The 16,354-nt window shown below is 33.7% G+C and overlaps 1 protein-coding gene across 4 annotated transcripts in view; it reads left to right on the forward strand.

Annotated features, from left to right (window-relative positions):
• LOC123540867 (serine incorporator 1-like) overlaps positions 1 to 15,991 on the forward strand; it is a 34,013-nt gene extending 18,022 nt beyond the window's left edge. Inside the window, exons 8-13 of one of the 4 annotated variants that reach the window (XM_045326183.2) lie at positions 3,704 to 3,790; positions 4,878 to 5,040; positions 6,137 to 6,210; positions 7,080 to 7,109; positions 13,474 to 13,621; positions 13,995 to 15,991. In XM_045326183.2, coding sequence (XP_045182118.1) covers positions 3,704 to 3,790; positions 4,878 to 5,040; positions 6,137 to 6,210; positions 7,080 to 7,109; positions 13,474 to 13,621; positions 13,995 to 14,133 — 641 coding nt within the window. In that variant the 3' untranslated portion in view covers positions 14,134 to 15,991. Of the gene's footprint in view, positions 1 to 3,703; positions 3,791 to 4,877; positions 5,041 to 6,136; positions 6,211 to 7,079; positions 7,110 to 9,575; positions 9,591 to 10,316; positions 10,332 to 13,473; positions 13,622 to 13,994 lie in introns of all 4 variants that reach the window. The other 3 variants (XM_053526383.1, XM_045326184.2, XM_045326185.2) reach the window with 3 other exon arrangements.
• Positions 15,992 to 16,354: the final 363 nt, after the last annotated feature.

The following is a 16,354-nucleotide window of genomic DNA, read 5'->3' on the forward strand; positions in this document are numbered from 1 at the left end:
TTATCGTAGAGTGATTATTTAAGGACCAGAATTATGAATCATAAGAATAATAATAAACACAAATTCTGAAATACACTTCCTTTTAATTTCTCAAACACTGACAAATATTTCATTTACAAATTGGTGATTCAATATCACTTCAGGTTATGCAAATTATTCATTGACAATTTAATAAGTTTGGATAATTTATGGCCGCATCTTTCTGTCTAAATATAAGCCTGAATTTTGTCGCATAAAATGACCCAGGAAAGACAATGTAATGAAAATTCTAACAACCGAGGACCAATCATGCCTGCACACTTGAAAAAACTTTACGCAAAATTTCTGCGGCGCTATATATATATCTATCCGGACAATAGCTATATTTCTGCCGTGTACACTGCACTTTGTCATGTACAATATACGTACCATAATTTCACACCCATTTCAGCCATACAATATGGATTAGCAATACAACAAAAGTACACTGATTTAGCAACATTTCTACCTTGCAAAATACGGACTAGCAATATGTCTGCCGTGTACAATACATGTATAATAAATTAGCAATACTTCTGCCGTGCACAATACGGACTAGCAATATTTCTGCCGTGTACAATACACGTATAATAAATTAGCAATATTTCTGCCGTGCACAATACACGTATAATAAATTAGCAATACTTCTGCCGTGCACACTACGGACTAGCAATATATCTGCTGTGTACAATACACGTAAATAATTTAGCAATATTTCAGCTGTGCACCATACAGACTAGCAATATTTTTGCCGTGTACAATACACGTAAATAATTTAGCAATATTTCAGCTGTGCACAATACGGACTAGCAATATGTTTGCCGTGTACAAAACACGTAAATAATTTACCAATATTTCAGCCGTGTACAATACACGTACAATAATTTACAAATATTTCTGCCATACAATACGACACAGACACTAGCATTTTTCTGTGAACACTATATCAATATTCGGTCCTATCGAAAGGAAATTTACAATGCCAAAGAGACACATAGGAGATACCAAGCCTAGCAACAGCTTGTGGGCAAAACCCAGTGCTCACAGAAAAAACTAAATTTTGAAATGTACTCCAGCAACTTCACCAGATTGAAGAATATTCCACCTAAGTAAGACCTACAACCCAGCCAAGTAATTGCTAGAATATTTACCTAACAAAAAAGAATGTTTACATATTCGAACATCCTCTTTCATGAATATTCCATACAGCATTTACAGACCATAAAAGAAGATGTTGATCAATGTGCAAATGCATGGCCAATCCCCAGCAGTCAGAATCCCTAATAAAGATGCGACAAGAATTTTTTTCTTGGAATAAATTATGATTAAACTAGCATTATTGTGCAATACAAAAGTTAACAAACACCTTCGTGTTGACTGTTCTTTTAAGTCATTTATAACTACAAATGCTAAAAGAATACATGCAATTTGAAATCCGCGCACCAAAACCCTAAAAAAAATCTTTTAATGAGAAAAGTAAGGGAAAGCGTTGGATTACATTAAACGATTAGGTCAGCTGATATAATAATACAATAACAGAAATAGAATGTAAAGATGTAACAAACTGAATAACAAAACTAGTTTTTATAAACAATAATCAATGACTTCACATTTGAAATTTAAATGGGTCAACAGTGTGGTTGTACTTGGAAAATAGGCTAAACTGACCCAGTTTATAGGTTGGTCAGGGCTACTAATATGTGTAATGTATTGTATTTTGTCATTATTTCTAGCATGGATTCCTTTCAGTTAACCATCAATGTTTACAATCAAGTTTGTTTAATTGATAAGGAGTACACCTGACTATGTCAATGCTTCAAAATAACACTTCTGTTTGTTTTCTTTATGATATATATATATATCTATATATATACACGGAAATCACCAACTGTGTTGTCCCTTGTTAACACACTGAATGACAAATTATAGATTCAATAGTTAAAACTTCCACAAAGCTTTCAATTCCACTTAGAGTTTCACCTCCATACATTTGGTGTCAATTGTTCTCCTGATAGCTCGTAAAAAAGGAAGTATATTTATGTTACAATCTGTAGTACATCATAAATCAAGTCTGACAGATCAAAACTGCATTCCCATTCTTATGTTAAGCGAATCTAAAATCTGTATTTGACCGATAATGTCAACTGTGTCAGCAGTAGTTCAATTAGTTGAAATATGGACCATCTATATGTAAACAGGCATACGCACTAGCATGTGTCGTCCATCGATTATAGATGCAATAACTGAAACCTTCATTTTCACCTAAAGTTTATTTCGATGCATCTGATGTAAATTGTTCTCCTGATGAAGGTATAACTACAATCTGATGTAGCCAGTCTGACAGTTCACAGCTGCCTTCCCGCAAGATCTTGAAATGTTTTAAAAGTGAATCTAAATCTGTAGTAGACCGATAATATCTGGAATTCAGTCAATAGTACTGGTAGTTCAAATAGACGAGGTATCACCTGTATGTAAATAGGCATAGTCGCTGGCAAGAGTTGTCCCTAAGTTTAATTTCCATACATCTGCTTTAAATAGTTCTCCTGATGAAGGTATAACTACCATCTGGTGTAGCAAGACTGGCAGATCAAAACTGCCTTGAAGATTTTGCAATGTTATGCAAGTCTAAACTCCGTGTTAGATCGATAATGTCTAGAACTGATTCAGTAATAGTTCAAATTGAAGCACTCAGTGAGTACCGCAATAGACCGTTCGATGTAGTTAGATCAAGTCACTGACATATGATATTGATGTCCAAAGCACATTGAAAAGAACCACAACCTGCACATCACTGAACCTGTTTTTGACATCACCTCTTGGTTGTCTGAAAATAAACAACTGACAGCAGTATCTTTGTAAAATCAACAAATCCGCATGTATAAATATAGAACGATAACAAAAACATTATCGGAAAAGTCCGTTATGTCTTTATTGGTAATTCATGGTTTTTTCCATAGTCAATACGATTCAGAAATAGTACAATTATTTTGTCACGGATAATGGTTTCACTACCTGATTCCCCTTTTCTAAATATTAACATTAACATGTTATTGTTACAAATAACATGCGAGAGTAGTACCATTAGATCTGTAACCATAATACAACATTAAACATTATGTGAAGGGTGTGGTGGGTGGGAATTTTGTGTCTGTTTCATCTGCCATGTTTGCAATTGATAAAGTGACGTCAGAGATAGTTTTGCTGTTGAAACGGAAGCATTCCAAATGGCATACATATGTAATGACAAGTTGTCTAAAAATAGCATTTATCTAAAAATAACAACGAGAAAAAACCAGATAATTCCTGCCCTAAATAACTTTGGATTTATTTTCATTCGAAAATAATCACTTTTATTAGATATAGCTGGATAAGGTAAAGATAATGCCGTACAAGTTATTGGTTGTACCCAGTGTATTTTGCTAGCAACCCGTATTGTTGATACGGAAAAAAAGATGAAAACAAGGGAACATTTTTTTTATTGTATATTAAAAGTGAAATAAGAAAACTAGCTATAAACAGAGTTAGATTATACTTAAGATTATTCGGGGTTATCTGTAATGCTGTATCATTGCTACCTTTGGTTGCAGAAATACTTATTGACCCATGTAAATTTAGGGATGGGTGCTAGTAGTAGGTTGTTAAATTAAAGAAGTATTGGTAACTCAAAAGATATTTTATATTACAGGTCAACCGAGATCTGGTCTCCTGCAGGCTTCAGTGATTACAGCTTATGTTACCTACCTGACATGGTCTGCTATGTCCAACAATCCAAGTAAGTGATAAAAATACAGTTCTTGCACTTTATTAGCTCGACTTTTCGAAGAAAAAGTGGAGCTATTGCACTCATGTCGGCGTTGATTAAAGTTTTTGATAAAGTCTAATATCTCTGTTACTATCAAAGCTATTGACCTGAAACTTAAAATAGTTATTTACTATCAAAGTCTACACCAGGAGAAATAATCCCCATAACTCTGCTTTGAATTTTGACAGAATTATGCCCCTTTTTAACTTAGAATTTTTTGTTAAATTTTTTTTTATAAAGTCAAATATTCCTGTTACTTCTAAAGCTATTTACTTGAAACTCAAAATAGTTGTTTACAATCAAAGTCTACACCAGGACACACAATTCCCATAACTCTGATTTGAATTTTGACAGAATTATGCCCCTTTTTAACTTAGAACTTTTAAAAAAAAATTTGATAAAGTCAAATATCTCTGTTACTATTAAAGCTTTTTACTTGAAACTCAAAATAGTTGTTTACAATCAAAGTCTACACCTGGACACACCATTCCCATAACTCTGATTTGAATTTTGACAGAATTAAGCCCCTTTTTAACTTAGTATTTTTGGTTAAAGATTTCGATAAAGTCAAATATCTCTGTTACTATCAAAGCTTTTGACTTGAAACTTAAAATACTTATTTACCATCACAGTCTACACCAGGAGAAACAATCCCCATAACTCTAATTTGAATTTTGACAGAATTATGCCCCTTTTTAACTTAGAATTTTTTGTTACAAGTCAAATATTTCTGTTACTATTAAAGCTTTTGACTTGAAACTCTAAATAGTTATTTACTATCAAAGTCTACACCAGGAGACACAATTCCCATAACTCTGATTTTAATTTTGACAGAGTTATGTCCCTTTTTAACTTGAATATTTTTACTGGCAAAGCTCTAATTCAGAGTCAAGCACTGAGAAAAGTCGAGCGCGCTGTCTTACGGACAGCTCTTGTTTATGTTGTTATTGTCATTGAAGGGAAATTTCAAGTTGTTTTTTTTGCAGTTTTTGTAACTGACAGTAGTGCAGAAATTTTCATTTTGTCAAAGATAATTTTTGTATATTTTTTTTTTCAGATACCAAATGTAACCCAAGTTTGGCTCAGATTGTTGACCCCAAGTTCAATGTAACAACCCCAGCTCCAGGGGACAGTGCCCAGGTATGGGGTCATGGCAAGACATTTGATTGGAGCTCTATTGTGGCACTGGGTATCTGGCTGTTTGCTGTTCTCTACTCGAGGTAAGTGATCAAATGTGCTAGTGCTTTCTGAGAATTTAAACAGATAGCTCAGTGGTTTGCACACTGGCGTTCCAATCCTGAGGTCGGGGGTTCGATCCCCTTCAGCTACTCGGGAATTTTCAGAAACGCCTTTCAGTGTTTCCCACCCAACTAGAGGTGTACTGGTCAGGAACCCAGGCAATCCTTGCATGTATCAGTGCTATACACTGGGCACGTTAAAGAACCAGGCTGTCTATTCGCAATGAGCTAGGCTAAGTTAGCCGGACAAGCCTGTATCTGATTTCTGATCTCTCTGTTGCGGGGGCTTTGTTTCACTCTGTCCCTCTGGTCAGAACGCTCTGTGTCTGTAGTAGTAGAGGATGAATTATGCGCCCTGTGTGGCTGCATTTGAACTATGTAAAGCGCCTTTGAACGTGAAATTGATCATGAAAAGGGCGCTGTATAAATCTGGTATAATAATAATAATAATAATAATAATAATAATAAATATCTTCTTAAAAAGACATGAACTGATAGCCTTGTGATACAGTCATCCATAGATTTGCTAAAACGTTTGCAAGTTTAATCTTTGTTTTTTAATTTCATTATATTTTGCTATACATCTCTTTCAAAGGAGTTGGTAAATTTGATTAAATTTTTTATCCACTTCAAAATGTCTGTTTTGATTGGTAGCATTTGAAAATATCTGAGAAAACTCATGACATTCAGTTTAATGGATCTTGCTTTTATAGTTTGTTGTGAAATGTGTGATTTTACCTCCTGAAAATTTGTTGTAATACTCCTTGTGTCAGTATGATACTGTCTCTACATTAGATAGATGTTGCTGAGTGGTTAAGGTTGCTGACTGAATCTCTGGCCTCTCACTAGTGAGTTCGAGCCTCATGTGGGGTGTTAAATTTTTCATGGGAGGAAGCCATCCAGCTGGCTAACGGAAGGTCTGTGGTTCTACCCAGGTACCTGCCTGTGGAGTAATATGGCACAGAAGGACACCTGGGGTCTTTCTCCACAAAAATTGCCATATAACCTATGGTTGTGTCGATGTGATGTTAAACCCAAATAAAAAACTACATAAATAAGTTGTGGTACTTGCTTTCAGTGTCCGTACATCAACCAACAGTCAAGTGGGCAAGATCACAATGTCTGAGAAGACAATACTACAGAGTGACACTGGTAAGTTCTTACAGTCTTAATAGTCCCAGTATTTGCCTGTTTCAGTAAAATATAAGAATGATCAAGATTTACAATGAACATCTTGAAGTTGAGATTAACTTTATTTCATATATTTTGACTGTTTATTATATGAGAAAATGAGCTTATTTAAGTGAAAGTCAGAAAAGCACATGAGGTTGTTCTAGCTCTTAGCAGCCCCGAGTCATTATGTTTGAAAAAAATTAATGTTCATTCTCAGGTAGCTTTGAAATAAATAGGCATTGATTATAATATTTACTTAAAAATACTTGGCTTTTAAATGGGGATGTATAAACTAGGTCATTTTTAACACATTCATATTTTTGTGCATTTCGAATTGATCCCTACTTGATTATGATATTGTAATTCTAATATTTTTGTGTGCATTACTTTTATATAGTAATATTTATGGCATTCAGAGCAGAAATCACTTCTGGGAGAAGATTGTAGGATTATAAACTGAGTTTGGAGACCAGTGTCAGAACGCTGCCTTGCCATTGGTCAATCTCAAGATTGAGCTCGAAATTAACCAATCAGATGCTTGAGTTTTGAAAGTGGTCTCTGGTCTCTTTATAACCCTGAACCCTGGATATATTTTTGTATATCATGCTTGCCAGTACTTTAGCGAGTAAAGCTGATGCAAACATTTAATGAAAATAGAACTTGTGCCAATATGTTGTGATTTCTCACAAGGAAACAAGAGGGTTTTTTTTTGGTCATTTATAATAATATTCATAATGATAATGGTAACAAAAATGATATATGTCATAGAATTAATGATATAATGGTGATTTCTATTATTGATAGAAAGTACTAATAATTATAGTAACACAGAAATGCTAATTTTTCAGGCTCTGATAAAATACCTTTGACTGAAGATGGTAGGCATTTTGTGTGACCCATTAGCCTTCTTGGAATGCTTTGGTTTTTAATGTCAAGCAATTCTATCACACCTATATATTCACATGTATTTATATATGTCTTGGCTGCAAGTTTACACCTCTGTGGGTTTGATTTATTGTCACTCTTGATTGTTTCATTTTGAAAATATTTATAGTTAATATGAATTTTGATTCAAAAAAGTTAATGCGCAATATCTGTGACGATAGTATTAGTGCAGTAATCAGTTTCTTCCTGCATGGTCATTCAGCGTGCCTATTTCTTTCCTGTGGAAAAAGAGGGCAGATAGTTTTCACTCTGCAAATTGTAAAATGTTTTGGACTGTATAGTTAAAGAATTAGTTTTTCTTATGGGAAAAGTAGACATTCTGGTGGAATTTGGACTGTTTTAGGTATAAAATGTGGTAACACAACATTAAGACTGTCCTATCACAAAATAAATGCAAATAATAAAATCTTCAGGTTTATCTTGTAGAACTTAAAACTGTCTTTGAATAGAAATACAGTCAAACACGCAGTCGCTCGAAGTTGGTTAAGAGCAGAATGCTCAAATTGTCCAAGGCTTCACGTGGTTTAAACGTAGAAAATATAAAGAAATTGACTGGTGGTCTCATTAACTGCTCGAGTCGGGCTCTATACTCGAGCTATCAATGCTGAGGCAAGTCATCTTCCACTGTAACTCAAAAAATCACTGTTTTAATTTTATGTTTTAGATATCAGACATAGAAATTTTTGTATGTAGCTAGATCTACCTAAGCTAACTTTAACCCTAAGACTTTAACGCAAGGGAAGTCATTTTAAAATATTGGCATGACTGAACTGATGCTTCAGATTAAATAAGGGGTTTGAGACTTGTAGCCAAGAAGTAACTGCCTGTGTAGCTCAGCATTGAATATCACATTTACCTGCTTGTCATTGTGATGCTAAATTTCTATTCTGTTTACCATTTTCAGTCAAGAAAGTCTTTTATCTTTTAAATTGTCATTTAAAAATATAATTATGCATTTGTTGTGGTCAGATATGTTTTGTTGAATCTTTAACCCTGAGAGATACCTTTCTGCTACTGTTGTCATTGAACACCTGTTTATAATGAGATTATGACTATGTAGATAATCACGTGTGCAGATGTCCTTTTTCCAAGAAACTGAAAATTTGTTCAACGTTAAGTTACATTCATGATGTTGACCATGGATGTATCAAGTGTTGAACCAGAGTTTAAAGTTTCATTAAAAAGGACAAATTTGAAAACTTTGAATTAAAGAGTATATTATCTATATGAGCCACGCCATGAGAAAACCAGCATAGTGGGTTTGCGACCAGCATGGATCCAGACCAGCCTGCGCATCTGCGCAGTCTGGTCAGAATCCATGCTGTTCGCTAACAGTTTCTCTAATTTCAATAGGCTCTAAAAGCGAACAGCATGGATCCTGACCAGACTGTGCGGATGCGCAGGCTGGTCTGGATCCATGCTGGTCGCAAACCCACTATGTTGGTTTTCTCATGGCGTGGCTCATATAGCCATTTCATTATTGCCCATTGAAAATTATTGTCTTAAAAAGTTTACATAAATTATCAGATTTTTTAATGGCTTCTTATTTATTTTGTTTAATTTTTAAAATTACTGAAAGAAGTTTCTGTCTGGAAAGAAGTAGTAGAGGTGCTAGCTAGTGTCTGAAATGTGAAAGAACACCTCGGATATTCCTCTTTCATTTCTAGCATTACAGCTAGTGGTTGCTTTTTAACTGGCTGCATGACTTTAAGCATAATTCAGCTTCACAATGTAGTTCAGACACTCGTAATCATTTTCATTTTCATCACCTTCATCATTATTATTTTGTTACCATTATCATTATTACTTGTATGACCACGATGAGTGAATGTTGTAGATTATATGTCTGCATGTTGCTGCTTGAATAGAAAATGTTGTTGGTTAATGTGCAAATAGCCCTGCTACATGGTCTGATTTCTAGTCCAAGGGTCTGAATTTTATTGCTCAGTTTCAGTGACAGCCATCACAAACACTTGTTTCAAGGTCAAACTTTGTTTGTTGTTATTTGTAGAAAATTGATGTTGCTAAATTTTAGCAGATGGAAGCTGGCCTGACTTTACATAACTGATTGGCATTAATTTCTACAAAAATAAACAGAACAATTGCTATGTTATACATATGGACATTTTATGTATTTTTGTTGATAAAAGCTACTTTAAATTCATTATTATTTGCAGCAGACTTTTTTTATATATATTTCAAGCTTGCATTGGTATTTGAAATTCTATCTTTATAAAGAAATTAATTTCCAGTTTAATCTGAATTCCCTGAACGCACAGTCTTTTGAAAAAGTGATTTCAGCCAATTTTACCTAGAATTACAAAATTTTATGCTATCTGACCCTTTTCAACATTTTTTGTAAAAACCAAAGTAAATAATTCATCTGTTTGGAATTGTAGGGACCTATGATGCAGGTATAAGAGAAACTTTGGACATTTAAGAGTTTATAAAAGTTAGACTAGATCCTAGTGAACTTATCCTGAAGCCAGTCTGCTTCATTTATGTTTTATAACATAACACTAAGCTATAGGAAGCTATAAAATGTGTATGTGATACCCAACTGTTGTAAGGTCATTATATTGTTTGTTTCTGGCTTCATGTATAATTCTCAAAGCTAGCTTTGTCTGTCTCATCATAAAGTAGGTATTTCCTTGTCGGATAATATGTTGTTCAATACAATCTTGTAGTAAGTCCACAGAATGACAGAAAAAGTATAAATGAAAAGAAACATTCAACTGCAAGTTTTCTATTATACTTGTAATTGAGAATCATTGAAACAACTTTCAGGTTTGAATATAGCCAGGTCATACTTGTGTTGACAAAGCAGATACAATTTTAGCCATACATGATTGTAGTGGTCCAGTTTCTGAACTTTCTTAGCAGGGGATTAATGCATACCATTTGTTATTGTCTCATCAATCAAACTTTAAACTCCATCCATCCACAATAAAGGGGAAAAATTTCACAATAAATGACTGATATCAGTTACTTACTTTTTTTGCAGTAGAGTTCAATTAAATATTTATTTTTTTGCTTCATTGTGAAAGCGTACTTGATTTTGTATTGATTTGAGTTTACAGACTAAACAACATTGCTTGATCACAGTGTGCACACATTTTGTGTTTATCCTTATTTTCCAGGCAATTATTATGCAGGTATTTTGTGCATATCCAGTTGTAGTGTGTGTGTGTGTTTACATCTAGTTAACTTCCCTACTACTGTCTGTGTCACATTTCATGTAACAGAGTTTTTCCATAACTTTCATTTTCAATTTTTGATTATGTTGATGTTATTCGTTGTTCTAAAGAATTGAAGGGTTAAGACTGTTAAGATATCTTTAGAAGTTATGTATATCCATTTTAAAGGATATTTTTCTGTTGTTGAATTCATCATTTTGGGTCTCGAAAAATTTGAAATTTGGACACCAGATCCATACAAATCCTCCAGAATTGAGACAGCGTATTCCATGTAGAAAAATATCAGCACTTTTTACAGGAACTCAAATGGAGATTTATGATAAAAAAATTTGAATGATTTAAAAAATTGCACTACTGCCAATGTATACTTATAATGATATATATAACTTCTATTTGGTTCTTGCAAAAGTAAGAAGTGGAAAACATGGTTAAGGAATTAGTGAAACAGACAGTAGTTTTATTAACATGTCAACTCTATATACTGCCATAGAAGTAGTGCTTTCTGTAGAGAACTTGTTATGAATTATTTAGTTTGTATTTCATTAACTGTTACAACACCTTTTAACATCGTTTGATTTTGAATTAATTGCCACATTTTGCACATTACACAAAACATGTAGTCGAGTGTAACGGAAATACTACTAAACCCATATCTGTCAAAGTTCTTAGTCAGAGTTAAGTTTTTGCCTTTTGAAAAGAATTTTCATTTGTTTCTTTATTGATCATAACTGTAAGATCTTTAAGCATTTCCATAAATTACTTTGAATGGCTGTAACTTTACACTGAAATAGATACTTTCAAAAACAAAAATACAAGCACATGACAATCCAACTTTAAGAATATGTGTAAAATCCAGGAAAGTAAGACCTTGATATATATGGACCAAGTATGATATTAATATATCTGGAAATTGATTTAATATGGTGTGTGTAAATTGAAATTATGCAGTGAGTAATCCAGAATATGCAAGTTCACCATATTTGCAAAGGTGAAATTTGACATCAACAAAAAATGTCATTTTCATTAATTTTGCTTTGCAGTAGGTAAAATTCTGATTGATGTAGGAATGAATATAAACCTACTCACAAGAAACTCCCAAAAATTTTCAAGTTAACTGATTAACTAAAACGTCTAGCAAGTATGATAAGTGATACTTTGAGAACGTTTTATATCATTAGGCAATGAAAAGATCTAATTTTAGAGCAATTTTCTAAAAGGTCTAGTAATAGCAGAGATCTAATCTTAACAGAGATATTACAGATCTAATTTTATTGGAGATCTAAAAGTTTACATTTTAGCAAAGACAGTACAAATTTTAAAGTGATATTAAGAGGTATTACGACAATTTTAGCAGAAATTATATTTGATATTGTGTGAACAGAAAGTGTTATTGTATGTTCATGTTACTTCATGTGAAAATTTGAATCTCTATTGACAGAATAGGGGCTATTAAAGAGTAAATGTATCTGCAGTTAAGCATTATTACTAAAGAAAGGGAAAATAAAGAATAACGAACATGTGCATACATAATAGCCAAAATTAATATAAAGTGCAGATCACTGACTAAACAAAACACTGACTCATAGGTCCTATAGTAGACAGTTAGAATCCCTACATCCTTCATTTTCTTCTGTTCCATATTCACTTTAAGAAGTTATTAGCAATAAGTCAAATGTTAGAATCTGTTTGAAAATATAGTGAAACTATTATTTATACAGAGTATAATTATAGGACTAGAGAGAAAAAGAGATTTGATACTTTATGTTTTTCTGTTGCAGTATTGTTAGTCTATTACATACAGTCAGACATGTATATAAAGACCATACATTGGCATGTGAAAGATAGGTGGTCATTATTTATAGGTTGAAATATGCTGTAGTTATTATGTCCTCTTTCAAAGAAGAGGAGGTATGTTGTTTTGCTGATGTTTGGTTGGTCAATTGGTTGGTAATTATTCAGTCTGGTTTATCTATAACTTGAGAAAACTTAGGCCTGTGGAGGGATGCTTACATGTGGTCAGTAGGTGACACACAATGTTCTAGGGGTGAAGGGGAAAACATCATGGTTTGATTGCCTTTTATAGAAGATCCCTTAGTCATAGTGATTTTTACACAAACTATTCTTGATCAAATAGAACTCCTGTCAAATATCATAGGATGAATGTCTGGTGGAGAAGAATAATGCCAGCGTTGTGTGACACATGCCTCCTGGCAAATGCTCAATAGAATAGAAGTTAAAGTTAAAAAATCTGACATTAAATTCCGAATTATATTTGCATGTCTGTTTCATGTTGAGCAACAAGGCACAAATATAGTCAAACTTTGTTCGTTCGAAACACTACCCTTTGCTCAAACTCTTTGTCAGGTCCTAGCAGAATCCCTATATATATAATGTATTTTTGATGCCTCAAACTACAGATTAATTTTGCTGGTCCTGTTGAGTTTGAGCAAACAAGTTTCACTGTAGTTGTAAAATTGCTAAGTCCAGAAAAGGGGAGTTACTCAAAAATTAATGATAGGACATGAAAGCTCCAACAGTATGCCCTTGTTCAGTTCATGTTGATAGTGTATTCCAAGTTGCATTTGAATTGGATGAAAACTGTAGGACGAGTCTATTACCACCCCAAAAATATGATGGTCAAAATGACAGATCAGACACTGTATGCCTCCAGTGTTTTTCGATATGCGAGATTAAAAATTATTTTGATCATTTTTGGATTATGTCCAAAGGTCACCTGAAGTGTACACTGAGACTGAAAACAGTTTCTGATCAAACGCTGGAGAACTCCAGGACATAAGTCATTCAGTTTTTGTATGGATGTTTTTTTTTTTTATCAATAGACAACACCTTTGGTTTTTGTGTTAATTTATTCAAGTCACAGTGTTCTTGTGACTGACATTTATACACTCACTTAGGTTTAACAGGCCATCATCGGGGCATGTATTTTACAAACAACTCTCGTTTAAACTTGCAAGTGAAATAAAACTAATGTTCTTTGGAGCCAGGCAGTCTCTGTTCACACAGTGGTCTTTATAGCACAAGTTTGACTGCATGTGAAAAACTTTAAAACACATACTAGTCCTTTATCTGTATGTTACAGGATCCAGTGACAGCCATGATGAGGAGAAGGGAGGCCAGAGGGTGTGGGACAATGAAGAGGAGGGTGTGGCTTACAGCTATTCCTTCTTCCACTTCATGTTGATGCTTGGATCACTCTATGTCATGATGACACTCACAAACTGGTTCAGGTAACTATTTCCTATTGAATATATATCACTGGTAATAATTCAGGGAAAAGCCTAGTTTTGCAGAATAGCAACATTGGGACTTCTGAACCGAGGTTACATGACTTAAGCAGTTCTTAACCAGCATTCCCCAAACTTAGAACTGTTATCGGCATATTATCTATCCAAGTTTGTTAACCAGGTGGGTAGGTTTTGTTGCACTGGAGTTATGACCCTTGAATCACTTGAAATTGACAACTAGTTAACTCAATAAGTAGAGTGTTTTCAAAGACAAAAGTAATTTGATGTGGCAGGCATATATTGGCAGTTCGACATTCTTGTGAAATGGTAGTAATATTATGTATATGATTGTTAAAGATAAATAATTCTATTTCAGTCCCAGTTCTGACTTCTCCACACTGAACTCGAACATGGCGGCTGTGTGGGTGAAGATTGTATCAAGCTGGCTGTGTATCGTCTTGTATGTGTGGACTCTGGTCGCACCAGTCATTCTCAAAGACAGAGAGTTCAGCTAAGAGATACCTTCCTTGTTGTGGGACAGAGTTAAATTTCTTGTGAAGGAACAAAGATATGTTGACATTTTAAGGAAGAGTGAAGTCTTTGAGGACATGAAAGAAATATTATGTTAACGTTATTGTGATAATATTTATGCTTTATTTTGTATCCCGGCATGAAAACATTTGCTGTATCTATTTTAAAACTGCATAGGTTAATCAAAACTGTAAAAACATCATTTTTTCTCCATTTTCTCTTTTTCACCAATATTGTGCCACCACCTTGTAACTGATATTCTACTGTATGCTGTTACGAGAGTAAAAATAAATGTAACTGATATTAAAGAGATAATAGAATACCATTTAATTGATACAATTTTTACAGTGTTATTTTACCTGAATCTTACAGCAGTTTTTGTTAATCTTTGGAATAGATAGGTATCAGTTGTGACTGATCAACATTTAAATTGAAAATATTTATGTAGAACAATGTTACACTTACTGGTTGTAAAGATGGAAATTGATGATTTACAGCATTTGTATCTATATTCACAGGATTTTCAAATAATTTTATAACCAGTTTCAACAAGGAAAATTCATCATATTTTCCTCAGCAAGACAGAATTTTTATCAAATTTTGTGCTTTTGATCAAGACTGTAAAAAGTATATCCAAGGAAAAAATGTGTTTTGTGCTTTGGGGAAATCATTTTAAATGAAAAAGTCATGTAGAAAGATACATTCTTGAATAAAATATCCTTGTGACACAATTTAAATCTGAACACTGCTTTAATAGGTACGCAAGACTTACTTCTTCAAAGTGAATAAAAGAAATAAGATATCGCAAAAGGAAAATGCAGACATATTTTCTTTATGTATAGAAAAAATATTCTGGTAGTACAAACTTACATTAGCTTCTGTATTGTTGTTTCATTATCAGAAAAAAATAGATCCGTGTTTCAGTGGGGTTTATCAAACAGTGTATGTATAATCTAGATGCTTTGGTGTAATGGCCGACACATTCTGAAATAAATTTGGTCAAAAGGTAGTAGGCATGTCCAGTTTTATACTATAACAGTAACCTGACAAAATACCAGGGTTGGAATATGAGAAAGGTGAGGATAGTATAGGATAGTCTAATCTGTATGATCTATCTTATGTTTAAGTTACACATGCAAACTTAGTGAGAACAAATAACATATCCGGACTAATGCAAGTTTAGAGATGGTAGACAAGGCACATGCTCTGAAAAACCTTCCAGATATCTATTTTACATGGTTGTAAGTGATAATGTAAGTCTCTGTTGAAACTTTTAAAGAGCTTAGCTAATTAGCCTGGGGGCTTGTAAGACCTAACAATGTTAGTTTGATTGTTTATAAAATAATGCCTAAAAGAATACCAAGCCGAGTCCAGATACTCGTGTAATTAGCAAAAAGCACTTTGATGTATAGGTATATGTTTTCTTTTTTATGGGGTGCACATCTCTGAACCTACCTAGAAACCATCTGCCTCTAGATCCTGTATCTGCCTCTGAATTTGTTGCTGCCCCTGAATAAGGTATAAAATAAGTTCCCCTTTCATTGTACACTTTTCTCCATTGATACAAAGTTAATTTTCATATTATTTTGTGTCTAGCAGTTTCGATAAAAAAAAATCACGAAGTAGTTTTATTGAATGTAACTAAACTTATATGGTGGCAACAGTGAATCAGTATGTGTCGGCTACAAATTGTAAGATGCTGGATTTCATCTTGACATGTACATACCAAAATAAATTTTCTTTTAATCTTGTATGATCTGTATGTGTTATGTTTGTTAACTTGTATTGTGAATGCTTGTTGTTGTTTGTATAGTCACTCTATATTAAATGATTTTCACATTTTGGAAAAGTTGTTTTCATTTTATGGCAGTGTGGCAAGTTCTGAACTATAAAAACATTATTTTGCTCAGTGATGTCTTTTCAGGATTCCCATCTCTCTGGACCGAGTTCCAGTGGATAATCTGTGCAGAAGATATGTTTTTTATGCCCCCGAAGGGAGGCATATTAGTTTTCAACTGTCCATCTGTTTGTTCGTTTACTTTTTGCATGAAGGCACTTTCCTCGTGAACCATTGCACCCAGGATCTTCAAACTTCACATGCTGATAGTACTTATTGAGTACACGGCCCCTACTGACTTTGGGGTCACCAAGTCAAAGGTCAAGGTCACAGGGGCCAATGTTAACTTTAAGCATGAAGGCACTTTA

Source organism: Mercenaria mercenaria, chromosome 16, assembly GCF_021730395.1.
Source record: "Mercenaria mercenaria strain notata chromosome 16, MADL_Memer_1, whole genome shotgun sequence".
Taxonomy (NCBI): Eukaryota; Metazoa; Mollusca; class Bivalvia; order Venerida; family Veneridae; genus Mercenaria; species Mercenaria mercenaria.